General features: G+C 45.5%; 1 protein-coding gene and 1 long non-coding RNA gene across 7 annotated transcripts in view; one reads left to right on the forward strand and one right to left on the reverse strand.

Annotated features, from left to right (window-relative positions):
• The window catches only part of MTMR12 (myotubularin related protein 12), a 69248-nt gene that overhangs the window by 19283 nt on the left and 22747 nt on the right, over positions 1-27218 (reverse strand). For 5 of the 6 annotated variants that reach the window (XR_014062517.1, XM_081521419.1, XM_081521418.1 and 2 more), the window contains exons 2-8: positions 22190-22250; positions 19609-19751; positions 18162-18234; positions 17165-17295; positions 15057-15150; positions 11291-11420; positions 4223-4298 (exon numbers count right to left, since the gene is read on the reverse strand). Coding sequence is in view for 5 of the 6 variants with exons in the window: in XM_081521419.1 (XP_081377545.1) it covers positions 4223-4298; positions 11291-11420; positions 15057-15150; positions 17165-17295; positions 18162-18234; positions 19609-19751; positions 22190-22250 (708 nt within the window). In the remaining variant the exon portion in view is untranslated. Of the gene's footprint in view, positions 1-4222; positions 4299-11290; positions 11421-15038; positions 15151-17164; positions 17296-18161; positions 18235-19608; positions 19752-22189; positions 22251-27218 lie in introns of all 6 variants that reach the window. The other variant, XM_081521416.1, reaches the window with a different exon arrangement.
• On the forward strand, positions 8019-14648 carry LOC145518018 (uncharacterized). Its single transcript, XR_014062519.1, has 3 exons — positions 8019-8129; positions 8316-8449; positions 13731-14648. It is a non-coding gene; the product is annotated as an uncharacterized LOC145518018 (long non-coding RNA).

Genomic DNA, 27218 nt, shown 5'->3' on the forward strand with positions numbered 1-27218 from the left:
TTTGGTTGTGAGAGGCTGGAAAGAAGGCTAAGATACTCTGTCTACCTTCAAAGAGCTTTGTACTCCAAAAAGGGAAATAAATTTACAAGTCTAATCGGAAGCAGAATGTGGTAAACCACAGGAGAAGGGAATTTCAATGAACAGCAAAGGGCAGGCAACAAAGGAAGAAAGCACATGACTGCCCCTAAGTGACAAAGTCAACTGTTTTAAGCATTTTTCTACAGACAGGGGGAGTTTCATTTGTTTGTTCTGTTGTACAGGACCAGAAGGAGATTAGAATGATTTGGGGGCAAAGTAATGTAACCTACCAGTAAAACCTGGAATGGAGGAGAAGGAAGGCTGGTTGGAGCAGCTGTGGATTTTGTGCCTGTGTAAAGGTCTGGTTAAAGGTTCGACAATGGCTAAAGCCCAGCCCTGCTCTGCTGACCAAGCCTTTAGGCCCGAGGTCAAAGGTCAACCGAGAGGATTTCAGCTGTCCAGAGAGGGCATCCTCTTGTGAGTCACCTGCAACGTAAATATCAACCATACATGGGAATGCCAGCAGCAGCCTGGGCTGGAGATGAGCAGGCAGTCCAGGCGATACTCCACACTACACTCAGAAAGGGGAACTGGTTTGGGGTTTCAGAGGAGGGTGGTAGATTAGTACTGGGTGTGTTGGGTGTCTAGTGCCCACAGGACATCTGTGTGGAGAGAATGAGGAATTGCCTTCCTTTTGAGAGGAAGGCAGGACTGCCACTGCGGTCACAGGAGCCTACTGCCAGCTGTGGAGGGAGCGCTGTTGAGGGTCACAGAACTGCCTCAGGAGCTGCCAAAGCGAGTGCAGACCCAGTAAGGTTCCTGGCGAGGCGGAAGTGTTCCAACACAGACGAACGAAAGGCCCTTCGCTGCCCTCTTACTCCCCTCTCCAGGGTCACCCTCCGCCCTCAGCCCAGACGCTCCTGCCCGCTGGGGGGCATGGCTCACTCTGAGAAAGGGGGACCCTCTTGGCCATGGCTGGTGACAGGTTCTAGGAAGTCTTGTGTTCTCATCCTCTTTATCTCCTCGCCCGGGGCAGAAAGAATCTGCTCTTGGTGACAGCCAGCCATAGCTCATTTGCCCACTGGGGCTCAACTGTAACCGTTTCCTCTCAGCTCAGGCACAGAGGGGCCTTACATTCTCTATTTGAAACAGTAAACAGAAAGCAAGCAACATTCTTGGTCAGAGAGAGACTTCTCACAGGAATGCAGCAGCAGACACATGAGTTCCCCTAGTATTCTGTCTGGGAAAGGGCCACAGGTTCTTCGTATGAAGGACTTGACAACAGATAAGAATCAGTTTGATGATCCTGTTTATTTTAAAAAGGGGATAAATCCTCCCATTATTTGCTAAGTCTCCTTTGTTTTTGGTCTTTTAAATTGAAGTTTAACTGATGTACCATATTAAGTTACAGATGTACAATACAGAGAGACAATTTTTAAAGGTTATACTTCATTTACAGTTACTATAAAATTTTGGCTATATTCCCCATGGTGTACAATATATTTAATACTAATATCTTTTATACTCTGTGTGATGGAGTGGAAACCAAGCATGGAAGTGTCTGTCTCAGGGAAAAGCACCTATGAGACTGACTTGAGAGCTGAGCCAGGTGCTATCTTCATGGAACTGAAAGAGTGAACAACAGACAAACTAGGGACTTTGGTATCTGGCAGACATTCATTTTTAGAAAAAAACAAACAAACAAACCAACAACTTTAAGGAAAACATCTGCTCCTTTTCCTTGGAAGAAAAGCTATGACAAACCTAGACAGCATATTAAAAAGCAGAGACATCACTGCCGACAAAGGTCTGGATAGTCAAAGCTATAGTTTTTCCAGTAGTCATATATGGATGTGAGAGTTGGACCACAAAGGTTGAGCATCGAAGAACTGATGCTCTCGAACTGTGTGCTGGAGAAGACTCTTGAGAGTCACTTGGACAGCAAGGAGATCAAACCAGTCAATCCTAAAGGAAGTCAACCCTGAATATTTATTGGAAGTACTGATGCTGAAGCTGAAGCTATAATACTTTGGCCACCTGATGTGAAGAGCTGACTCAATGGAAAAGACCCTGATGCTGGGAAAGATTGAGGGCAGCAGGAGAAGGGGGCGACAGAAGATGAGATGGTTGGATGGCATCACTGACTCAAAGGACTTGAGTTTGAGCAAGCTCTGAGAGATGGTGAAGGACAGGGAAGCCTGGTGTGCTACAGTCCATGGGATCGCAGTCAGACATGACTGAGTGACTGAATAACAACAAGGAAAACAACTGACAATTTGTTGCCAATGATAAAAGCTGAACTTTCAAGCAAAAATTAGAATTTTGGAAGACTAGTCTCTGCCTTTTTAGCTGAACAAATTCCCAATATTCAAAGACTTTTCTAATGAGACAGGGATGATATTAACAAATGTGATTTGTATCTAAGAAAGTACGTCAATATTTGAACATAACCTAGTGAGTTAATCCTAAAGGAGATCAGTCCTGGATGTTCATTGGAAGGACTAATGCTGAAGCTGAAACTCCAATACTTTGGCCACTTGATGCTAAGAGCTGACTCATCTGAAAAGACCCTGATGCTGGGAAAGATTGAAGGCAGGACGAGAAGGGGACGACAGAGGATGAGATGGTTGGATGGCATCACCGACTCAATGGACATGGGTTTGGGTGGAGTCCGGGAGTTGGTGATAGACAGGGAGGCCTGGCGTGCTGTTGTTCATGGGGTCGCAAAGAGTCGGACACGACTGAGTGACTGAATTGAACTAGTGAGTTAATATTTTCTAAATGACCAATGTATTACGCTTTTTAAATCAGGCATGTTTTAAGATCCATTCAGAGTACAAGACAGACCAATGGATTTTAATGCAGTGAATGAAAAGTTCATTATGTTTTCAGGTTCTTTATTGCAATTAACCTTTACAAAACCACCATTTATCAATTTTTTGTGTATCATCATATTATCTGACAAGGCTATTAAATACTCCTTCCTTTCCCAAATACACATCTATGTGAGGCTGAATTCTCTTCATACACTTCAACCACACCCAACATACCACAACAGACTGAATAAAAGACAGGGGATAAAAGAAGGCAGTTGTCTATTTTCAAAAATGTACAACAGTACTATCCTACTTTTTTGTTTCGGACAATATAGTTATTTATTCTAGAAATACTTATGTTAACATCTAATGAGTTTATTACCAAAATAAACATTAAACAATTTTCTAGTTTTAGTTTCTAATATGGCAAATATCAACAGATACAACCACATAAATAAAAACTCGAGATCCTCAATGATTTTTCAAGAGTGTAAGAGTCCTGAAACAAGAGAGTTTGAAAACAGCTGCATATATTTAGAAATAGGGAAAACTCACATAAAAACCCATTACCTCTGATTTCTCCTGAGAAGTCCAGGCAACTGGCAAGATCAGGCCCATGCTCCCACATGGCACAAAGAGGCTGGCACAGAAGAGAAGGCAGCCCTTCATGCAGGCAGAGGGTCTCCGGCTCATCGCAAGGACCACACTCATTGCCTGCCCAGCCTGCAGGCACTGCTGGGACTGGGACTGCTGCTGAGACACCTCCCCTCCCATTACAAGAGTGACCTCTGTGAGGCACCAGCCGTGTGCATGGCCCAGCATTTATCTGTGATTCTCATTCTGTACTCAATTCCCTGCAGGCTTGGCAACTCCCAACCACCAATTAGAAACCGAAATAAGTGCCAGAGTCTTGCTTTCTTTGATCAGCGACACGTGAAATATGGCTCCCATCCCAGTCTGTTCTGTGAAAACTAAGTAAGTCTCCACGCTGTCTCTGGGCGGGAATTCGGCCATGCCCATTCAAGATTAATGGCAAGGCCGAAAAGGATCTGAAACCCTGCAACTCTTGGAGGGGACAGTTCAGCCTCAAAACAATTTAGGTGTTAAATTAGGCTGGCTTTCAACACCAGCTGGGCCTGGAATCCTCCTAAAGCTCTTTAAAGATGTCTCTGCTAAGAGCCCCAGGGCCTCTGGGAAAACTTCAGAACTCTGTCCCCTGGGAGCCTCCTGTAGAAGGGGCTCCTGTGGGGAGTCCTGAAGGTATTTTTAGATTGCTCTCGGGCTGAGGACAAACTCTTTAATACCAAAGCCAAGGGCTTTAAGTAGGATAATCTGCCAGAATGGGCCAGTGAGTAGCCCCTGCTTTCAGGGTTTCCAGGTGCACTTACTGGTATGCCACGACCCTGGAAGAACACTATGTCCTCTTCGAGAAGAGGGGCGGGGACGACAAAGTATGCTGGCAACCTAGAGGAAAGAGATGTTATTGGTTTTAGTACTGGAGTTAATTCATTAAATATGAACGCTCGCTGTCGATGAACACAGGAAGTTGAGCAGACTGTCTTGACATGGACCGTATCTCCCTGTTAAGAACTAGTGCAGATGAACCGTCTCTGTCCAAATCAGTCAGGAATCGGAATCTGAGTTCAAATCCCAGCTCTGCCTCTGATTCTGTGTAACTGTTGGTAAGTTATCCCACCTCTCTGGGTCTGTTTCCTCATGTATAAAATGAAGGGAATTGGACATCTGATATTTAACAGTATATGAATTCTGAAAAAAAAATTTTTTTTAATTGGAGGGAAATTGTTTTACAATATTCCCTTCCTCTTGAGCTTCCCTCCCTTCCCCCCATCCCACCCTTCTAAGTCATCACAGAGCGCCAGGCTGGGCTTCCTGTGTTACACAGCAACCTCTCACTAGCTACCTATTTTACACACGGTCGTGTACACACACCGACGCTTCTTTCTCCATTTGTCCCTCTCTCCTTCCCCCACTGTGTCCACAAGTCCATTCTCTATACATCTGTGTCTCCATTCCTGCCTTGCAAGTAGGTTCATCAACACCAATTTTCTAGATTCCTGAGTATAAGAATTCTGAAACTTGGAGGGATCTTTCTCATCATACAGAAACAATATAAGTACCTGTGTTGATCTGAGTCAGACTAACATGCAAACCAATAATTATGATGACTACTGCCCAGACATTTTATCAAGTGCTCGGACAACGTTTAACTGCTTACCGTATGTCAAACTGTTCTAATTACTTAACGTGAATTATCCATTTAATCCTCCCACCAACACTACGAGGTATGTGTACTATTATTCATTCCCATTTCACAGATAAAGAAATAGAGCTCTACTCAGGCCCTTCCCAGGTTATACAACTAGTAAGAATTAGTGGAGCTGGAACCAGGCCCCAAGCAGTATGACTTTAGTTTCTAAAGAATAAAATAAATTTAGGTTCTAAAAATAACAAACCTGTTAAGCAGCAGGATGTAGGAGAGTTAGGTTTTCAGAGCTGCAGAGGTCAGAGACATACAGGGACACTATCTCTTCCTCTAATTAGGAGATGTAGGCTTCTATTAAAAAGACCTCCTGAGTTCTACCACTGTGGAGCTATAAACAGCTTTCACTCAAAAAGCCTGAAGGAAGGATGAGAAGGAAGAAGGTGCCTATGGTGTAAAAACTACAATGGCAAACAATCGGATGGTGTTTGTGTGCACACCCCTAGTTTGAAGTAAGTTTCTTAAGTACCGGGTCATGGGGAAGATGGATTTTCCGAGTTGAGGAGATCAGAATTTGAATGGGATCAAGTCATTAGATCTAATCAATTCATAGGGGATGAAGCAACAGTTTAAACATCACCATGGTGATGTAGTCATCAAATCCATACTGCAGGAAACGATCAGACAAATGGCCTGTTCTTCAAGTAAACAAGCAAGAAAAAGATAACAGTGCGAGAGTCTATAGATTATTTGAAAGTTGTGCTAATGGTTTTATGATTATGTTTATCAAAAGTCCTTAATTCTTAGAGATGTAAAACTGAAATATTTATAAATGAAATATGATGAGCTCTAGGATTTATTTCAAAATAGTCAGGGCGGGGTGGGGGGGTAGGAGTAGGTAGAGGCACAGAGACTAGCCATGAGTTAGTAACTGTTGAAGTTGGGTGATGAGTAAAAGGAATTCATCAAATTCTCTTTTATACTGTTTGAAATTTTCCATTAAAAAAAAAAAAAACACAACTCTTAACGGTAATTAAAAAGAACAAAGCTTCCATAATATGTGATGCAAAATCAAGTTGAGAACCACAGGTCAAGGCTAAGATATTAACACATCAAACCATTAAAACTTAGAAGAATTATTTGACTTTTTGAGATTTTGAAGCGTTAGGGGTATTTCCTTCAGGTCCGCTTGAGTGTGTGGGCTTCTTCAGGTGCTGTTACTGACACAAAAACCTCACAGATCAACAGCTTTCAAACTCAAGCTGCCCATTAAAGTCACGTGAGAAGACCGAAAGACTCCTAGTGTCCATGGTGCACTCAGAACTACTAAATAGCAGAGATGTAAAAGCTCTCCAGGTGTGCACACAGGATGAAAGCTGCTGTTCTAGAAGCTTCTGCACATCAGGGGTGCACAGAGGATGAGAGCTGTTGTTCTAGAAGCTCCTGCACAGCAGGTGTGCACACAGGATGAAAGCTGCTGTTCTAGAAGCTCCTGCACAGCAGGTGTGCACACAGGATGAAAGCTGTTGTTCTAGAAGCTCCTGTACATCAGGGGTGCACAGGGGATGAGAGCTGTTGTTCTAGAAGCTCCTACATGTCAGGGGTGCACGGGGATTAGGGTGCTTAGAAGGAAGCAGATTCTCCAGCTTTACCTGGACCTCTAGAATCAGAAGCTGTGCTTTCACCAGCTCCCAGGTGATGGGGCCTCACAGTCAACCATGAGAACCATGGCCCTAGATGGCAACTTACAAACAGACTGCTGTTCCCCAACCCTTTCAGGAGAATCACTCATGGGCTTCGTTTATGAGCAGGTTCTCAGCTCCTTCCCCAGGGGGCCATGAGGTGGGGCCACACTGCTTTAAAAATCTACACGCCCTCCCCTACTATGATGAGGGTGAATATTTTACAATGCTGGTGAACCAGTTAATATTTTCTTATAAAGTCTATCACCACAATGGGGGAAAATGTCAGAACCCAGTGTATCAGCATGTTTACATGCAGTCACTGGGGATTCCCAGGTGGTGCTAGTGATAAAGAACCTGCCTGCCAACACAGGACACATAAGAGATGCGGGTTTGATTCCTGGGTCAGGAAGATCCCCTGGAGGAAGAAATGGCAACCCACTCCAGTATTCTTGCCTGGAGAATCCCATGGACAGAGGAGCCTGGTGGGCTACAGTCCATGGGGTATCAAGGAGTCATACATGACTGAAACAACTTAGCATGGAGTCACTGAGAAAAGGGGCTGCACAAATGGGCAGCTCTGCACCATGGGGGGTCTGTGCCATACCCCCCTCCCAGTGAACTGGAGGTGGCACTATTGAGGCTCTGCCGTGAGACTGCCAGCATTTACAAGCAACTCACCCTCCTCCTTGGAGAGTGCTCATTTTGTCATTAGGATGAGTTCTGAAGACAAAGTCAACAGCCTCTCCAAACACAAGCTGACTTCCTCAAGGAAAGCTGTATGGTCCTCTCAGGTACCACCTCCAGCAGGGTGAGGGAACCCCCAGAGCAACACCCCCAGGGCAGCAGTGCTTTCCTTGGCCGAGTCAACTTCTCAGCTCCTCTGTGTCACAGAGTGTCCCTTCAGGGCTGGGGACCTTCTGCCTTCTCAGGGAGGTGAGAGAAGGAAGGCTTTTCAGGAGAAGGTGCAGTGGACACTCAGTTCCTGATTCTTATCCAAGCTCATTGGGGTCCCTCCTCTAACCACTGGGGCTTTTGTTAATTTATTCATTCTGGCCCCTATCTACTGAGTGGGTCTGATGAGACAGGCACTATACGTGGTAATGAGGATAGAAAGATGAATAAAGACAGTGTCCTTGATTCCCCAGAACTGCTGGGCTGCAGAAACAAACACGAACCAAATGGTGATAGGTGCTTAGTCATGTCCGACTCTTTGTGACCCCACGGACTGCAGCTCGCCAGGCTCCTATAGATAAAAATAAACTCCAAACCAGAGGAGTTGCAGGGAGACAGGCATATGGTGCAAGGAAAGCCCTCCCAGAAGACCTCGCCTAGTCCTGGGAAGACTCCCTAAAAGAGACACCTGAGCAGAGATCTGATGACGACGTGGAGGTAACTCACTTGTGCGGCCCGAAGTGAAAGGAGCGTCCCAGACAGGAGGCCACACGGGCAAGGCCCAAGGGAGGGGTCAGGGCGGCTGGAGGGGTGGTGCATGGAAAGCTGAGAGCTAGGCAGGAATCTAAGCACGAAGAGCCTTGGAGGGCCTGTCAGAAGTTTCATCTTCTCCATCATGCACAGTGAGGAGCACTGATGCAGGGGAGAGGACGGTGAGAAGCTGGCTGGATCCACCTGCTCAACCTACTCCACGGAGCACGGATGCTGGGGCCAGAGTGGCTGGGGGAGACCACACAGGCAGCTACCGCGTGGTCCAGGTGCGAACCAAAGCACAGCTTCTCCTGTATTGTTCCCATGGGACAGAAAAGGGGGTGGTGCTGAGTGCGTGTGTTGGGGAGGGGAGCCTGGCTGGGGCAGTTTGGGGGAGTGTGTTTGCACTGAGTGCTCTGAACACCAAACTTTGCTGAGGCTCCATCCTCCCTGCTGACCACTAATTAGAACCCCCCACCCCAACCCCAACACGCTGCGCTGACACCTATGCAAACACCAGTGACTCTAATCAGTCAGCGGCAGGATTTTAAAAAACAACCCTGGGAGCGGGGCTGCCTTCTCTCAGTGTCAACATCACGTTACAAAACATCACCTCCGAGGAGCAGGGGTTTCTGACCTCCTTCTAACTAGCTTTCCCTTTACACGGTTTGTGACTGTAAAGAGAGGAAGAGGGGCAAGAAGGTGTGAGGGGTGTGTGTGTGATCCCACGCTTGTCCTGCAGGTCCCACCCCTCTGTCACCCTGGTGTGTGCCGTAACGAGAGGGCTAACCATATAAATGTCTAAGACTGGTCAAAGTCAAAACAAAACACCAATACAGTATATTAACGCATATATATGGAATTTAGAAAGATGGTAATGATGATCCTAAATGCGAGACAGCAAAGAGACACAAATGTAAAGAACAGACTTTTGGACTCTGTGGGAGAAGGCGAGGGTGGGATGATTTGAGAGAATAGCACTGAAACATGTATATTATCATATGTGAAACAGATCGCCAGTTCAGGTTCGATGCATGAGACAGGGTGCTCAGGGCTGGTGCACTGGGATGACCCTGAGGGATGGGATGGGGAAGGAGGTGGGAGGGGGATTCAGGATGGGGAACACATGTGCGCCCATGGCTGATTCATGTGAATGTACAGCAAAAACCACTACAATATTGTAAAGTAATTAGCCTCCAATTAAAATAAATTAATTAATTTTAAAAAAAACCTGATCTGCTGACGAGGCCCCTCAGAACCACGAATACGAAATGCTCTAGAAAAATAGGGATTTTGGGAAACTGTTAGCAGGGTGTTGAGGAGTGTGTTCCAAAATGATAAGATTCAAGTTTCCAAAAATAGGGTGACGCGGAGTCATCCTTTAAAAATGTAGGTCAGACCACATCACGCCTCTCTGCTCAAGCTCCTCCGCTCTGCGCTCTAAATTCCGGAAACCTCCCCGGCCATCAGCACCCAGCTGGCTCTCTCCTCCCTGATCGCACCCCTACTGCTCTGCCCCCTGCGCCCCTCACTGTTCCTCACACCACCAGACTCAATCCCACCTCAGGGCCTCTGCCCAGGCTGTCCCCTCTGCCTGACCCACCCTCCCACCGACACCTCCAGTGCGCCCCAGCCCCTCGCCTGATCTACTTTTCTCTCCATAGCACTTGAAGTGAAAATGAAAGTATTAGCCACTCAGTTGTGTCTGACTCTTTGTGACCCCATGGACTGTAGCCTATCAGGCTCCTCTGTCCATGGGATTTTCCAGGCAAGAATACTGGGGTGGGTCGCCATTCCCTTCTCCAGAGGATCTTCCCGACCCAGGGATGAAACCCCGGTCTCCTACACTGCTGGCAGATTCTTTACCATCTGAGCCACCAGGGAAGCACTTATTACCTTTTAATACACTGTCATTACTCATTGATCATTGTTTTCCTCCCTCTAGAGAAGGGATTTTTAGGCTCTATCTCCAGTAGCTGAGACACTGTCTGGCACACAGTAGGCCCTCAAAAATGTTTACTGAATGAATAAAGTGCTTGATAAAAGGAAAGCAAATACATAATATAAATTCAGAAATGCCTCTAAAAGTTTTATACTTAGATTACAGATATAATAGCAGAAAGAAAAAGACAGATTCTCTTCTGAATGTTTTAAGGGATACCTTAAGGGTTTCTTAAAAAAGCACAGTATCGATGTGGAGAAAGTGGAACCCTCAATTGCTGTGGATGGAAGTGTAAAAATGGTACAGTGGCTATGGAAAATAGTCTAGAAGTTCCTCTAAAGGTTAAATGCAGAGTTACTGTATGACCCAGCAATTCCACCCCTAGGAATACACCCAAGAGAACTGAAAATACGTCCATATGAAACCTTGTACACTCATTTTCACAGCAGTATATTCATAATAGCCAAAAAGTGAAAACAACTCAATGTCCCTCAATATGAATGGATAAATGGATACGTGAAGCACTAAAGACTGGCTTGGGACAAATGCTAAAATAAATGGATGATGAATGGATAAATAAAATACGGCATATCCATACCATGGGATATTATCCAGCAGTAATAAAAGAATGAAATTCTGATATCTGCTATGACATGGATGAGCCTTGATAACATTATGTTAAGTGAAAGAAGCCAGGCACAAGGGCCACATATTACACGGTTCCATTTACGTGAACTGCTGAGGACAGGCAAATCTACAGAAACAGAAAGGAGATGAGCGGTGGTCTAGGGCTGGGGCGGGCAGGATGGGGAGTGACTACTAAGAGGTACGGGGATACTTGGGGGATGATGAAAATGTTCTAAAATCGACCAGGGTGATGGTTGCAGGAGATGCAAGAAACACAGGTTGGATCCCTGGGTCGGGAAGATCCGCTGGAGAAGGGCATGGCAACCCACTCCAGTATTCTTGCCTGGAGAATCCCATGGACAGAGGGGTCTGGTGGGCTACAGTCCAGGGGGTCACGTGGAGTCACACACAGCTGACTGAGAGACTGAGCACACACGGTTGCACAACCCTGTGAATGTACTAAAAACCATGCTACACTTCACGTGGATGAACTGGTATGGCACGTGAATTAAATCGCAACACATCTGTCAAAAAGAAAAGCGTGGTGCTGAGAGCTTACCTTTCACAGATTTTATAGCCTTCATTGACACCCACTGCCTTGTACTTCATGTTACCTTTGGTCCGCTCCAGCTCCCGACACCAGTCCTGAAGTGTGTCAAACATGACGGCGTGCTTCTTGGGGTCCGTAGCTAACAAAACAAATGGAAAAAGACAGTAAAATCTTGTCGTGAAGCCCTGGTATTCTAATGCTGTGAAAGGGGCTCCTTGGGCCCCAACTTCCTCCACAAAGCCCATTTTTATCCCTGCAGAATGAACTCACTGCTTCATCCTAACCTTGTTCCTTTCTTTCTGTCATTCATCCAAAATTATGAGCAAGGCTCTGTCTTTTTGTACCAGGGGAAAGGAGCTGTTCTCGTTCCATTCCTTGCAAAAGTAATTTATAGCTCCATTTGCAGTCATCTGACCATGAGATAATTTATATAACATAAAAAGATCCCGTGAAGCACTGAAAGACTGGCTTGGCACAAATGCTAAAATAATAAAATATTTTTAGCCCTACCCATGTGTGCATAAGATGGCAAATTCATTTGAACAGCATGTCAGATTCCTGAGTCTGAAGCCTCCTTGCCAAGAAGAGGAGTCCTCAGTGTGACACCTGGCTTCTGAAGGCCACAGACAAAGGAGATGGCCACATTGAGGGTCAGGGCTCTTAGGCCAGGGGCCACATCTCGGTGATGGGGACTTCTGCCCCTCACCCTGCCACTCCCTGCAGGGAGGAAGGGCTCGGGAGTGCTGCTCCTGCAGCCCAGCTGGTGTGCCCGTGGTCCTCCCCACAGCACTGCCTGACGCAGGTGATGTGTACCAAAACACACTTGGGTGGTCACACAGATTTAGTTCGTTCCAACCTGTGCACATCTTTAAAAAACAAGCCTTCTGGGGAAAACAAAGTGTTAAATTAAATGCCCACCTGCTCCTTTTAATAAAACCACATCATAGTACGAAGGATGATAATACAAATAATGATTTTTAAAAACCAACAACAGTAGTGAAGCTTATATAGCACTTAGGATGCCAGGCACTATTCTGAGCACCACATGTAATAACTCAATCCTCACAACCCTACAGGGTAGGCGACATTATTTCCTTCATTCAGACGTGGCACAGAAAGGTCAGTTAACTTGTCCAAGGTCACATAGCTAGGCAATGGCAGAACTGGAATCCAAATCTGGCAGCATAAATTTTCCATAAAGTTAATAGATGCAAATAAACTTCCCCACAGACATAAGTAATACCAATATTCCTATTCAAGCATACTAGGTCATTTTCTTAGCAACACAGACAAGTTCTTCCCTAAAATGCCACGTCACAAACATTTAGGACCTTTCAGCCAAAGCACATTTGTGAATTATTAAACCTGAGAAAAATGAAAGATGTTCCAATTGCAAAGCCCCCATTTCTACAAACCCCTACACAATAAAAAAAACTAACTGGTCCACTTGCACCTCTCAGTTATAACCTTTACTTTATCAAAAAAAGGAGGCTGGAAGGAGAAGAGAAGGATGCTGGAATTTGGATACAATACAAGATGCTACACAGCCTGGACATTCTGGCACAAAAAACCCTCCATAAGGTAATGAAACTGCCAGGGTCAGTCAAGGTAAGGGTTTTGGCACACAGACCGAAACCTGCTGGGGAGCTGGGAAACCGTCCTGTGCTGGTCCAGACCGAGAGTCAGGATACAAGGGAGAGGCAGGGCTCCTAAAAACAGTGCGATTTTCACATGCAGACCCAACAAATGTTCATACACAGCACAGCAATCAACAAAGAGGTTGTATTTTGTACAGCTCATACTGCAACGCACTGTTGTCAGCCAGCGCCCAGCTAATCAGCACGTACACGTACTGCTACCGTGAAAAGATCGTTCACAGACAGGAACTTACTACATGAAGGCACAAGTTTTAGGCTCAGACTACTAGTAGTGCTAAGTACATTTTCATGTCAATGTAATTCTCTGGGCAGAATCTGCCCTGAATAAGCAGTTACACTCTCAATTAACCCTCACCCAATGACTGCAGCCTATGTGCCGTGCATTTAACAATCTATAGTCTTTAAAAACATTCATGGGAAGCATTAACACTACTGTTTTTTAAATGAGAAAACAGAGACCCCAGGAGTTAAGTGCCATCCCCAGGGTCTAGGCTACTAGGCAGCTGGACAAAAATTTGAACTCAGGAGGGACAGACCTGGAAATTCACACCTTTTCTGCAGGATCACCACAGTTCCCCAAATGCAGCCTGCTCTCCCAGGTATCTTCATTGCTGCACACGCCAGTGCCACTGCCTCTAACACTCCTGTGTGCCTTTCGGATACTCCACAATCTCCACCAGCAGCTCAGGCCTGGCCTTCACCCTTTGACAGCCCTCCCTCCCCAGCGTGGCCGGTCCCTCCCACCAGAGCACACAACACTCTGACTGGTTGTTCTTATTTTTTTTTTCTAGCTGCGCCATGTGGCTTGCAGGATCCTAGTTCCCCAACCAGGGATTCAACCCAGGCCCCCAGCAGTGGAAGCACAGTGTCCTAACTACTGGACCGCCGGGGAACTTCCTGACTCAGTGCTCTTAAGAGGGCAGAGATTTAGTCCTGTTCGTATTTCCAGGGTGCCTGACCCATAGCAAGCATTTGAGAAACATTTACCAAGGGAGCAGTTGGTGACAAAGCAACTTTGCATTCCACAAAGCACGATATGTACAGGTAGAACATGTCATGTCCCTGAAGAAAGGCTCATGGCACACGGGATCGGTCAACACCAACTTCATGTTCAGAGTGATGGGAAGATAGGGACGTAATGTACAACATGATGAGTACAATGAACACCGCTGTGCGTTTATGTATGGAAGCTGTTAAAGAGAGTAAATCCTAAGGGTTCTCACCACAAGGAAAAAGATTTTCTGTTTCTTTAATATCATGTCAATGTACTATGATGGATGTTCACTAAAATTACTGTGGGCATCATGTCATGATATATGTAAATCAAACTGTTATGCTGTGCACCTTAAACTTATAGATGCTGTGTCAATTATATCTCAGTAAAACTGGAAGAAAAAAAAATTAAAATACTAATTTGGAATTAAAAAAAAAAAAGGAATGGGAAGAGCAAGTGAACAGACAGAGGGGAGAGATCCAGAGAAGGATGAAGACAAACATCTGTGGAAACACTGTACAACACTGGGCATTATTAATAGCTAATTCAGATGATCACAATTTGATTGCTCTCTTTTTCAGGGAACTGAATGGAAAACATTTGGAATTTCAAGTTTTCTAACCAAACTGGTTTTCGGATGTGCTCTCTTCTGTACAAGTGTTCCATTCCCCATCCCCAAATATTTGCTATAAAGCATGTTCTGGCTGTTTAAAAACTTTCTAGAATGCAAGACATTTTTTAGGGTCTTATGAAATGAAATCAAGTGCATTAAAGCGGAAAAAAGAACCCAGGGACAGAAAGGGTGATTTTAAACTTGTCTCAATTTTCTTTCTCTATAGTTTCACATTTCCAATGACAATCTATTGATTTTAATCTTTCATAAGAACCCATCAAATAATCCCTCACAGAAAGCAAACAAACCTAGAAGAAAAGTTAAAGCAACAAAGATCACTGGAAAGAAACAGAAACCTTTTTTTAAAAAAAGAAATTTGCATCTGTCACCCAAGTAAGAGGTGACCCATTGCTAGAGAAGACGGGGGAAAAAAACCCATGGATGGGTTTTCTCCCACGAGCTGCAGGTAGAAACTGGAAGGGTCCTGCCTACCTGCGGATGATAGCTTACCTGGACTGTTTCGTGCTGCAGTCGCGTAGGAAAACAGAAACAATCGTTTAAGCAGTTTAGGGGCCTGGGTATGATGAATTATGCCACTGACAATCTAGAAGAGAACCAAGTAATGGATACAGTCATGCTTCTGGCAAGTAAACACTGAGAGACAAGACCCAAGTTGTCTAGGTTTTCACTAATGCCCATGGGCTCTGATGAGCAACATGCTAACTCTCACTGAGGTCTGTATCTGTGATATTATCTCTTGGAATAATGCCACACGAACAAAATGCTAACTATTTTGTCAGGTTTTTTAAGAGCTTTGAATTTCTAGGGCAATTTTTAAGACATAATCTAATTTATCAAAGACAAAGTGCTAAAAAAACTTCAGTGTCATATTCAGACACCCCAAAAATCCGACATGTCAAAGACGTAAAGTAAAAGAAAGTGAAGTCGCTCAATCGTGTCCAACTCTTTGCAACTCCATGGACTGTAGTTCGCCAGGTTTCTCCATCCATGGAATTCTCCAGGCAAGAATATTGGAGTGTGTTGCCATTTCCTTCTCCAGGGGATACTCCTGACCCAGGGATTGAACCCAGGTCTCCTGCATTGCAGGCAGACTCCTTACCGTCTGAGTCACCAGGGAAGTCTTTCTAAAGATGTAAAGCTGATATCAGATAATAACCAAGACACTTAGCTATTCCGATCTATGTGTTGTGGCCTCAAGGGTCTTCTTCTAGGAGACAGACTTCCTCTGGTGATTCAGACGGTAAGGAGTCTGTCTGCAATGCAGGAGACCCAGGTTCAATCCCTGGGTCGAGAAGATTCCCCTGGAAAAGGGAATGGCAACTCATTCCAGTATTCTTGCCTGGAAAATCCCATGGGCGGAGGAGCCTGGCAGGCTACAGTCTACGCGGTCGCAAAAAGTTGGACATGACTGAGTGACTTCACTTTCTTTCTTTCTTTCTTTCTGGAAGATAAGGAACTCAATCTACCATGCTTTTTGTTTGAAGTTCCAAACAAAAGTATATTTGGACAGATGATGAAAATCATCATTCACATTGAAGTTTCTTGCTTCTCAGGGAATTTTCCATATCTGTACTGCTCTTTTTCCTGCTCAGAACAGATACTGGAGTCATGTTTATTATTCTAACCAAACTCCCGCACTACCTGAAAGAAGATTAAGGGGATATCTAAAAAGAATGCCTAACTCACTGCAGCCAAAGCCAACAGATAAACTGGTTTCTCACTAAAAGTTTCCCCTGATGCATTTACCATGACAGTGGCAAGTCTGAGACCTTCAACATCTTGAGGGAAACCTTGGAATTTACAATAATCACTGTAACCAGTTCACCCGGTTACACATCTCAATTTGCTGCAGCAACCAGATTAAGTAAGTGACCAAAAGCACAGGCTCATTTGGTGACTCATTTTGCCCATGACTATGTACCTCCACCTCCCTCCACGTGCAGCCACGACCTTCCAGATGTCAACTCCTTCATTCGGGAGTTGGGGGTCCCTGCTGTTGCTTTTGCAAAGGCTGTCAGGGTGGGGGAAGGGGACTGCTTCTAGCTGCTCCATCCATCTTCCCTTCCCTGACTGCCTTCTGATGCTGGTTTCCCACCTCCCACCCTCCGAAGGCTCTGGGGACAAACACGGTATGAATCGAAGGACTAAACATAGTATGTGCCATGATAATACAGTCCTGGTCTACCAAGTTATCTCTCAATTCTAATCAAAGCACATGAAGTTATAACTAATTTCAACTTTACAGAGTGAAAGGCTCCCCTCAACCTTCATGCTGCTGCTGCTGCTGCTAAGTCGCTTCAGTCGTGTCCGACTCTGTGCGACCCCATAGACGGCAGCCCACCAGGCTCCCTCGTCCCTGGGATTCTCCAGGCAAGAACACTGGAGTGGGTTGCCATTTCCTTCTCCAATGCATGAAAGGAAAAGTGAAAGTGAAGTCGCTCAGTCGTGTCCGACTCTTAGCTGGGATTTTCCAGGCAAGAGTACTGGAGTGGGGTGCCATTGCCTTCTCCACAACCTTCGTGCAGTGGAAGCAAGAACTGAGTAAATGGGGAAAACCTGATGGGAAATAAAACCTAAAAACACATGCAACTAGTTACCCTTTTGACTTCCTCTTCTTTTGTGTACCTCAGACAGAAGTGGAATACCCGGAGGTCTTTGCAGTGGATGACGAGCTTCTCAGGGTACTTCTTCAGCTGTCCAAAGAGAGTCTTTTTTTTCTCATCAAACACTACACAACAACAATGAATCAAGAAGGGAAATCATGTTATAAGACAGGTTAATGCTAAAGAAACAAGGTAAACTGTTAACTCCCAAGGAGGCCTCTCAAAAGTGAGAGGAAAGGCGTCACCTTCTCAGTAACCATTAATAGGGCCCCATCCTATGCAGCTGGGGCCTGTCCCACCCAGCAGGCCCCCCACCCCATCCCACCCAGCAGGGGCCCGGGACTCTGCAACAGCCAGGGCTCCTCACTCCTCCCGAGGAAGTACAAGACTAAAATGGACTTGCCACTGTCAGCAGACTCAACTCCTGCAGAAAACCCAGCTCTGAAAGCTGAGATTACGAAAGATGGGAGATCATTAGGGACCTGACCTGGAACAGCCAACTCCCCTGTTTATGGTGAGGGCCCCTCCTGACCCTGACCCTGAGTTTGGACATCCTGGTGCCAGGAACTACATAAATGGCTATTGAATAATTGCTCACAAAGCTCTGACTACCAAAATAGAGAAGTGATGCCCAAGAGAGGCTTTGTGTAATCAGCAGAAGAGACAGCTGCGTGTGGTACAACAGACTTTTATAGGTTAGCCTGTAACGTAAGACCTGCACAGCTAACACTGACATATGACCAACACCTAGCCTGTAATGGCACCATGCAGTATTAGAAAGAACAGGTTCACATTCAAGTCCAAGCTTCTCCAGCTCATAAGCTCCTCCCCAAATAAGCCACTTCACATCTTAGTTTTATCATCCATAAAACTGATTCAGATAAATGGGTGGAGAAATTTTAGTAAACTATAAAAGGCCCAAAACAAATAACAAAACCAACCCATCATTATCAGCTGTACATTCAAAGGCCTGGGGAACACAGATACTCACCTCCATAAATGTGATCAACACAGTGGAGGGTAATGTCATTTTCTCCTATGACCTTATTCTTAAACTGCGTTTCCTGAAAAATTCAAAAGGAAACAACTGTGATTCCTTCCTAAGCACTGTTGGACATTTACAGGCACAATGAATTACTATCCCCAACTTGCATACTAAGAAAACTGAGGAGTGGGTGGGGGAAATGGGTGAAGGTGGTCAAAAGGTACAAACTTAGGTTATATTATAAAATAAGTAAGTCCTGGAGATGTAACATACAGCATGGTGACTATGGTTAGTAACACTGCATTGTACATTAGAAAGTTGCTAACAGGGTAGATCTTAAAAGTTCTCACCACAAGAAAAAAGTTGTACAACTATGTGAGGAGATGGATGTTAACTAAACGTATTATGATGATCATTTCACAATAGATACATATTCCAAATTCATCATGTTGTACATCTGAAACTACTACAGTGTTATATGTCAATTATATCTCAATAAAACTAAAGAAAAAAATAAGTGAAAAGGTATACACCCTAAACAAACAGGGAAATGCTGTCACATCCCAAGGGAAAGGACAATGAAGTAGCAAAGTGTGTGAGAAATGTTATGAACACTCGTTTTCAAACCCAGGCAGGACATGTCAGTCCTGGGCTGCTCCCAGGCCAAGAGGCCAGGCAGCCGCGCAGGCACTCCGAGAGGTGCTGGGAGGTGGCACGCAGGTTCGGATTTTTCTACCCAAATGTAGATGAGTGACAGGTGAGTGGCCGAGCTACGACAGGGCAGGAAGAAAACCCCAGGAGACTCACATTTCTGCAAATGCTCTCTGTACAGGACTAGGAATCAGGCTGTTACCGCAGTGGCGGCACAGAGGCCCACAGTGTGAGGCAGCGAGATGCTGCCGTGGCCGGGCCGACCGGCCTCCATGGCTGCACAGTCTGCTCTGAGGGGAGCGGGCATTCCCTTCTCCCTCCTCTGCTCGCTCTTCATAAGGGGGACAAGTCTTACACAAGAACACTGCTGCTCGGTGCAGAGCAAACACAAACCCAAACTCAAGTGCTGCATTCAGCACCAGTCTCATAACTGAACTTAGTTCCTAAATTTGAGGAAGGGTTCAGTACAGAGAAAACATGGGGAACTAGTGTGTTTGGGGAGCTGTGATTCCCCTGAGTGACATGTACCGTGCTGAAATACAGAAGAAAATAAAAAAGTCGACGGTGTCAACCTATGAGGTCCAGTGCAGGCCAGCACGACGTGAGGCACTGCTGGAGCCGCAGAGTGGTCCTCCCACCGAAGGGAGATCCCCAAGCAGGGACAGCAGGTCAGTGGTGAGAAGGACTCTGGCCTTTGTGTTTACGTGCATTAAGGGCAAGTTACTGAGAAGCTGGGAAAAAAGACAATGGGGTCATAGAGGCAGTGCTACCCCAAACTCAGCCAAGCGCAGCTCACACGCACATCATTATCCAGGGCAGATTCGTCGTCGCCCAAGAAAGCAATCTTGAAGTCGGTGCAGACAAGCCTTCCATAGATTCCACGCTGACAGGAATCTTCCTGGACACACTTCAGTACTGTGTTGGCTTCACACAGCAGCTGTTCACCTGATGGAAACCAAAACAAGGTGTCCTGAGAGTCCTCAGGCAACATACAGAAGGCAAGCAGTACAAGCTTCCCTGGCTCAATTCCAGTAAAGACAAACACGTGCCACAACACAGCACAGGGGAGCTGCAAAATCTAGGGGGGGACACAAAGCAGAGTGGGGCCCACGGAGAAGTGAAGTCACAGTGACTCAGATACACCTTCACATGGGGCACTTCTGTCTTCTCACTGCGGATAATGGACGTGTCCAAAGAGGTAGAAATGACCTAGGCTATACCGGCACGCACAGATCTTAGTGCTTTTATTACTCGAACCCGAACAGACGTTGTGTACCCGAGCAGAAGCGGTACCCGAGCGAGCAAAGCCAGAAGGGCTGGCCAGCAAGCTGTGGGACGCAGCTCTCGGGCTCCTTCCTGCGAGAGTGGCCACTCCTCACCCCGGAAAGAGGATGGGGCGTGCGCCTGGTCCGGGGCTCTCGGGCAGCTTCCTCAGGCCCAGGGGGCACAGCATGACCGCACTTGGTCTGGCTCCGCAGACAAGGCTGGGAGGAAAAGGGAGGTCAGAGGTTTGTGGGAAAGAAAGCCTGTTTCCTCTCTTTCTTCGCTGAGTGTGCTTCCTCTCACTGCGTCACCTTTCCTGCTCTCTCTGCAGACGCCCAGCGGCACGAGAGCTGTATTTCCTGGTGACAGAGGGAGACAACTTCCATCTCCAGTCAGAGATGAGGGTCTAGGGATAGGCAGGAAGCGGAGAGGCTCATGAGGGCTGGATGGCAAGGGCAGAAAAATAAAAGAAGGATACAGGGGAAATGAAAAACTAAGTATAAAATTAAAAAAAAAAACAAAACACCTAAGTGTAAATACTTTGCGACAAGAAAAAACAGAATTTTCTCCTCATCCAACAGACAACCATCTTCTTAAAACCTCCTCTGGATTTTTCCTTCAATGTCTTTAAATTTACCTTTGCCTCAAAATTCATCTCTTCTAACTTTCAATATGAAAACAAAGAAGAATTTCAGATACTAAGACTATCAAGGGACACATAAAACCTTTCACCTTGTTTTTTTCTCTCTCTCAAGCGGTTAAATACAATAGAAATACAGGAAGACGGGTCCGTCACCAGGTCAGCCTCTACAGAGAGGTCAGCCTCTACAGGTCAGGGTCTTCAAACCACCAGGCTTGAAGAAAACAATGAAGTGATGAGGTCCTCACCTGGGTTTAAAACTGTCCCAGAAAAAGTGCCTTAGCTGAGTCCAAGGTAGAAGGCACGTGAGCAAGGCCTTCTGTGCTTTCAGCCCCTGGTGTAATACAGCTTTAAAAATAAAATAAATAAAACAGCTTTAATAGTGAACCTCTCCCAAGGCCAGGCAAGCCATATGGGTCCATGGTCAGGCACTGGAGACCTCGCCACACTTGTCAGCCAGTACAGACAGTCTGGGTCATATGAGGCACGAGCTGGGAAAGATCTTAGTCTAGTCTAGGAAACCTGGGCTGCACACTGGGACGAGACGTCAGGAATCCAGGGAATGCGAGAATGTACGTAACACTGAGCTGAAGACAAAAGTAAACTTCCGAATCTGTAACCCAAGAAGAGGAAACAGAATAGGATATACGGATTGAGGTTTAGGCCATTTTTATAGGGAAGAGACTGTGACACTTAAAAACATTTTTTTTTAAAGTTAGACATTCTGATGTTTACCAAATAAGGTGGATCAGTCAAAAACTTGGGCATATTCATATTGTCCCAATAAAAGGAAATAAAATTAAAAGAACCAGAATGAGAATGAGGCTTCAATTGTTTGGGGAAATGTACCTAAAAATACTTATGAAAAAAGCTGGAAAAAAAGAAAGCAGAAAAACTGAATGCACAACTCACAGGATAGCCCCATATACGGAGAGGCTACACCACCAAGTAGTTTGTTTCTGAATTCAGAAATGATTAAAACTGGACTTACGCTATAGACAGTCACTCTTCTCCATCTCAAAAAAAAAAAAAAATCCAACCAATTCAGCCTCCTTGATGATGACAAAGAGCAAGCCCTGGCAGCCCAGGGTTGGGGAGTTGGTTAAGCCCCACCATGGTGGGATGTAAGGATCTAGAAGGGACCAGATCTTCTGGATGGGGACCAGAATAGTTGATGGGGCCAAGCAAAGCAACCTGAAAAAAGACCTCATTTGCTTACAAAGAGGTGAGAATTTCCCGCCTTTATTTTCATCCGCTATGGGGAGGGGGAAACAAAAATTCTTTGCAGATGTTGTTAACACTCAGTCCCAGGTGTGCAGTAACTGAACTAAAGACCTTTACATTCTGGTCCAACTCATTATTGTCACACACTGTCTGGATGAAAACAAAGGAGTTTATATATAGTGCTACTAGAAATGACATAATTTATCTCTGGCTTTGAATTGCACACGAGGAGGTACGACGCTAACATGACTGTTACCTGGCAACAAGTGAAGAGTTACTTCCTTCTCGGTTGCTTCCTTTTCGTTTGTGTGAATTTCCTAAAAGAGAAGAGCAAAGGGTAATATATTTAAGGGCTCAAATGAATCACATAAAGCCATACTTTCAGAATACATGCTAAAACATCACGTTCAGCAGTTTTTTGTTTATTTGACAAGCTAGGTGCTTTTTTTTAATTGAAATATAACTGATTTCTCAAATGGTAAAGACTCCACCTGCAATGCAGGAGACCTGGGTTTGATCCTTGGGTCAGAAAGATCCTCTGGAGGAGTGCATGGCAACCCACTCCAGTATTCTTGCCTGGAGAATCATCAAGGACAGAGGAGCCTGGCGGGCTACAGTCCATGGGGTCGCAAAGAGTCAGACACAACTGAGCAACTAAGCACACAGAGCTGATTTACAATGTTGTGTTAATAGCTTTTTAAAAGTAATTTTAAGAAAACTTTTAAGAAAATAGGTACATTTGGTTTATTATTTTTTTTGGCAGCACAGCATGTAAGATCTTAGTTCCCCAACCAGGGACTGAACCCCAGCCACCTGCAGGAAAAACACAGAGTCTTAACCACTGAATCACCAGGGAAGTACCTAAAGTATCTTTAATAAAGAAGCCAGAAAATTTCAACAGGTCAGTTCAATGGATTACACTAACAATTCAGAAGTGACATTGATTAGGAGGGGCAGGGATGGGCACTCCCCACATACAGGAACAGATGTCACTCAGCAAGGCCAGGCAGCTCGAGCAGAGCCAGAGAGAGAATGGAAGACAGCCCAAGAAGGATTCCCTTCTTCCTCCAGTGAGAATCAAGGACCAAAAACTAAAGAAGACGGCTGTGCTTCTGAGAGAAAATGGACCTATGTAAAGGGCTTGAAGGTTAAAAACAGGAAGCTATGAACGTATCAAGTCAATACTGATCCATCCACTCTGCAGCATGTGAGTGCGTGCTAAGTTGCTACAGGCATGTCTGACTCTTCGATCCTATGAACTGTAGCCCACCAGGCTTCTCTGTCCATGGGATTCTCCAAGCAAGAATACTGGAGTGGGCTGCCATGCCCTCCTCCAGGGGATCTTCTAGACCCCAGGGATCGAACCCATGTCTCTTATGTCTCCTGCATTGGAAGGTGTGTTCTTTACCACTAGCGCCACCTGGGAAGCCCTGCAGCATACTAGGGCTCAGAAAAGGTGGCTGGGAGCATGTTTGCTCATTCTATGTTACCTAAAACCACACGACGGTGCCCCAGGATGCAATCATTTCTAGTCATGAATCAAACACGACGGTGCCCCAGGATGCAATCATTTCTAGTCAAGAATCAAGGCCAGGTTCTTTTCTTTTTTTTAATTTATTTATTTTTGGCTGCACTGGGTCTTCATTGCTGCGCGCAGGCTCTCTCTAGTTGTTGAGCAGGGGCTACTCTTCGCTGTGCCGCACGGGCTTCTCATTGGGCTGGCTTCTCTTGTTGCAGAGCACAAGCTCTAGGGACTACGTGCTTATTGCTCTGCAGGATGTGGAATCTTCTTGGACGACGGATTGAACCCATGTCCCCTGCACTGGCAGGAAGACGTTTATCCACTGGACCACCAAGGGAAGTCCAAGGGGAGGTTCTGTGTCACTGTTTCTCAATGAACAATGTCTTCAAAGGCTTCTATCCAGGATTCAGTGTTTACCAGATATTTAAAGATAACTAGCAATCCTTAATGGATGAATGGACCAAAACAACAATCATAAATGGCCGTTAACTTTAAGACTCAATGGGGGTTACTTCTTTATATAGACTTGCACTACTTTTAAAAACAATTTATCCCCATACTAGAATATTCATGTTAGACATTCTTCTACTGGCATCTATAGTATCACCTTTCAAGTATCCAAATGCATGCTTATCTCCCTCTCTATAACAGTATTTTTCTGACTAGGGCTTGTATCTATCAATGGGTTGTAAATCAACTTAGTGGGTCAAAATCAAATTTTTCCACAAAAAGAAAGAATAAAAAAATATCATATAGTAAAACACTGGGGAAAAACAAAAACTGTTAAAAAGAGAGGCATGTTGTTGGGTCCCCTCATCAACCTACCACATCACCTATGAAGAATTCTTGCCAAAATATCTAATTTCCATCTGCTTGAGCTGCTACCTACCAGTTTATAAGAACACTGGGACAGGGAAACATGTTAAATGACACCATGGGAATGCAAACAATCAAATCCTGACTGCAGGAAATTCTACAAAACACAACCCGTTCTGTCAACGTATAAAAATGAAATATTTTTACTTTGTTTTGGGTAGAAGTTTCTGGGTGGTATGAGTTTCTGGAATCTGTTGATTCAGATTGAAGGCCCCCAGTACTACAAGAAACCACGGTACCGCTGAGGCCGGGAGAGGCCAGACAGCCCATCTTGAGGCTGAAGAAGGAAACTGTGGTGTCTTCAGAGAACCTGCTTTGTGCCTGGTCTGTTTCGGAGATGACTATGATTTCCATCCCAGGAGACGCCAATAAATGAAGCCTCCCTGATGCAGTGCCTCTCAAAGCTGTGGAGCATCAGGTCATCTGGGGAGCTTGTTCTTCACCTCCACAGACGCTCAGGCCCCACTGCAAGCCTGAGAAATCAGAGCGTGGGGGCCGCAGCTGAGTCTCTCGTCTGTAAACGCTCCCCAGACGACTCTGACACGCTGCTCGCTGCTCGAGGTGCAAGAGAAACTGTTTTTTGCATATGTAAATGCTAGGAGTGGATTTGGTAATTTAGAAATTCTCATTGAGAGTTTTCATCATCTGTCATTGACAAAGAACTAAATTAAAGCACAATTATTTTTTACAGGTTTATCATCTTTGTCTGAGGAAAACAAAGCTAAGCATTAAATCCAATCAGCTGTTAGAAAACTAGCGATTATCTTTAGTGCTTGGAATTCAGTTGAAAAACTGAAGCCAGGACAGAGAAGACTACCTTATTGTTACGCTGTCCACAGAAGTATCATCTTCCGACTTAAAGATTTTATACTATCCCAAATTACCTATGTACATCAATTCTTGAAATGGTTAGTGAAATCCTTTGTTTACATCCCATGAACAAGGCAATCAGGAGACATCTTTCAGGATGGTCCCACCCAAAACTCCCTTGTCCTGGACAACTGTTCCCTGCTCCCCTAACCTCCTTCCTGGAGAGAACCACCTCCTCCCCACCACCTGCATGAGGTAACAGACAGACATTGTTGCAAATGGCTAATCATTTTATCTCCCCCATTAATTTGGCTGAAGAGCGAAGAGAAGCTAATCAAGCTGGCTACTTCAACTACAGGCTTTGTAGCATGTGTGCTAAGTCACTTCAGTGGTGTCCGACTCTTGGCGACCCTATGGACAGTAGCCCACCAGGCTTCTCCGTCCATCAGATTCACCAGGTGAGTATAGTGGAATGGACTGCCGTGCCCTCCTCCAGGGGCTCTTCCCAACCCAGGGATCGAACCTGCATCTCTTACGTCTCCTGCATTGGCAGGCGAGTTCTTTACCACTAGCACCACCTGGGAAGCCCACAGACTTTGTAGATTTGGCTACAAATACGCGGCAGCAGAGAAAGCTGTTCTGTAGAGAATGAGACACACGAAGAAGACAGGTGGAGACAAAAGACCATCCCCCAAACAAACAAGCAGTCCTGGCCTGGTCTCCATGGATTTCCAGGCTCTGGTGATGCCCAACCACGCCTCTGGCCCACAGTTCCAAGCATCACACCTGTATTTTTATAACAGATTCCCTTGTGAGCCAAAGGTAGCTACAGTGATTCTGCTGACCGTCACCAATGGTACTGACTACGGTCAACGGCACCAAAAACAGAGAAACCAGAGATGACGGAATCATGTCATGCAACATGTCAGTGTGCAGTATGTCCAGGGCTACAGGATTAGGAACCGACATCAGAGACACCATCTCACAAGTAAGACTGGCGGGAATCACACGCCAGACCTAGCATCTGCCACTTCAACTGTGTGGATTTTAGGTGAGGATGTATGAGGCCTCCAGGCTGTAAAGCCTCACAGGGCTTCATCATTATTCAAGTGGAGAGAGCCCCCCCGAATGGCATGCCTTGGCTGCTACCCCCACAATCCCTGCATGACCTCTCAGGGTGTAGGGGCGCATACTACTCCCTGCTCTACCCCTTCCCACATACCAGGTAAAGCAGAAACTGCCTTAAAAACAAAACACCCCAGGGACTTCAAGTGGTTAAGACTCCTGCTTCCACTACAGGGGGTGCAGGTTCGGTCCCCAGTCAGGGAACTAAGATCCTGCGTGCTGCACGACGTGCCAAAAAAAAAAATCCCATAATGTTCTTAGCCTTGTCATTTCCAAACTAAGTTGTACAGTGTATGTATTTGTGCACACACACACACAAATATATAGGTATATGTATTGCTGTTTAGTCGTTAAGTTGTGTCCGACTCTTTTCAACACCATGGACTATAACCCGCCAGGCTCCTCTGTCCATGGGATTGTCCAGGCAAGAATGCTGGAGTAGGTTGCCATCTCCTTCTGCAGGGGATCTTCCTGATTCAAGGATCGAACCCACGTCTCCTGCATTGGCAGGGGGGTTCTTTACCACTGAGCCACCTGAGAAGCCTATATACAACTATGTACAGATGTATACAAAAGTAGAAGACGCTAGGCTTCTAAAGATAATTGAGGTTTGTACATGAAAAAGGAGATTTATAAGAAACAAAGGTAATTCAATGAATCTCTATCAAGTGCTAGGTAAACAGGAGCTCACAACCCAGCGGAGAAATGAGACAATACTAACACACTGTACCACCATAAGCGATAGGATGATGCTTTAACAAAGGCTCTGACGGGGGCTCCAGGAACACAAAAGTGGGGTCCTGACTCAGTAGAGGGACCAACAGAGGGCAGGGGGAAGGGCAGACTATTCAAGCATGTGCTTCCTGGAAGTGGCTCACAAGGAGCGTGCAGGAGTTCAACAGACAGACCAGCAGAGGGAGGAGGAAAGGAAAGAGAAGGTGCAGGCATGGTG

Source organism: Giraffa tippelskirchi, chromosome 8 (genome assembly GCF_054371585.1).
Source record: "Giraffa tippelskirchi isolate mGirTip1 chromosome 8, T2T-mGirTip1v1.2.pri, whole genome shotgun sequence".
Classification (NCBI taxonomy): domain Eukaryota; kingdom Metazoa; phylum Chordata; class Mammalia; order Artiodactyla; family Giraffidae; genus Giraffa; species Giraffa tippelskirchi.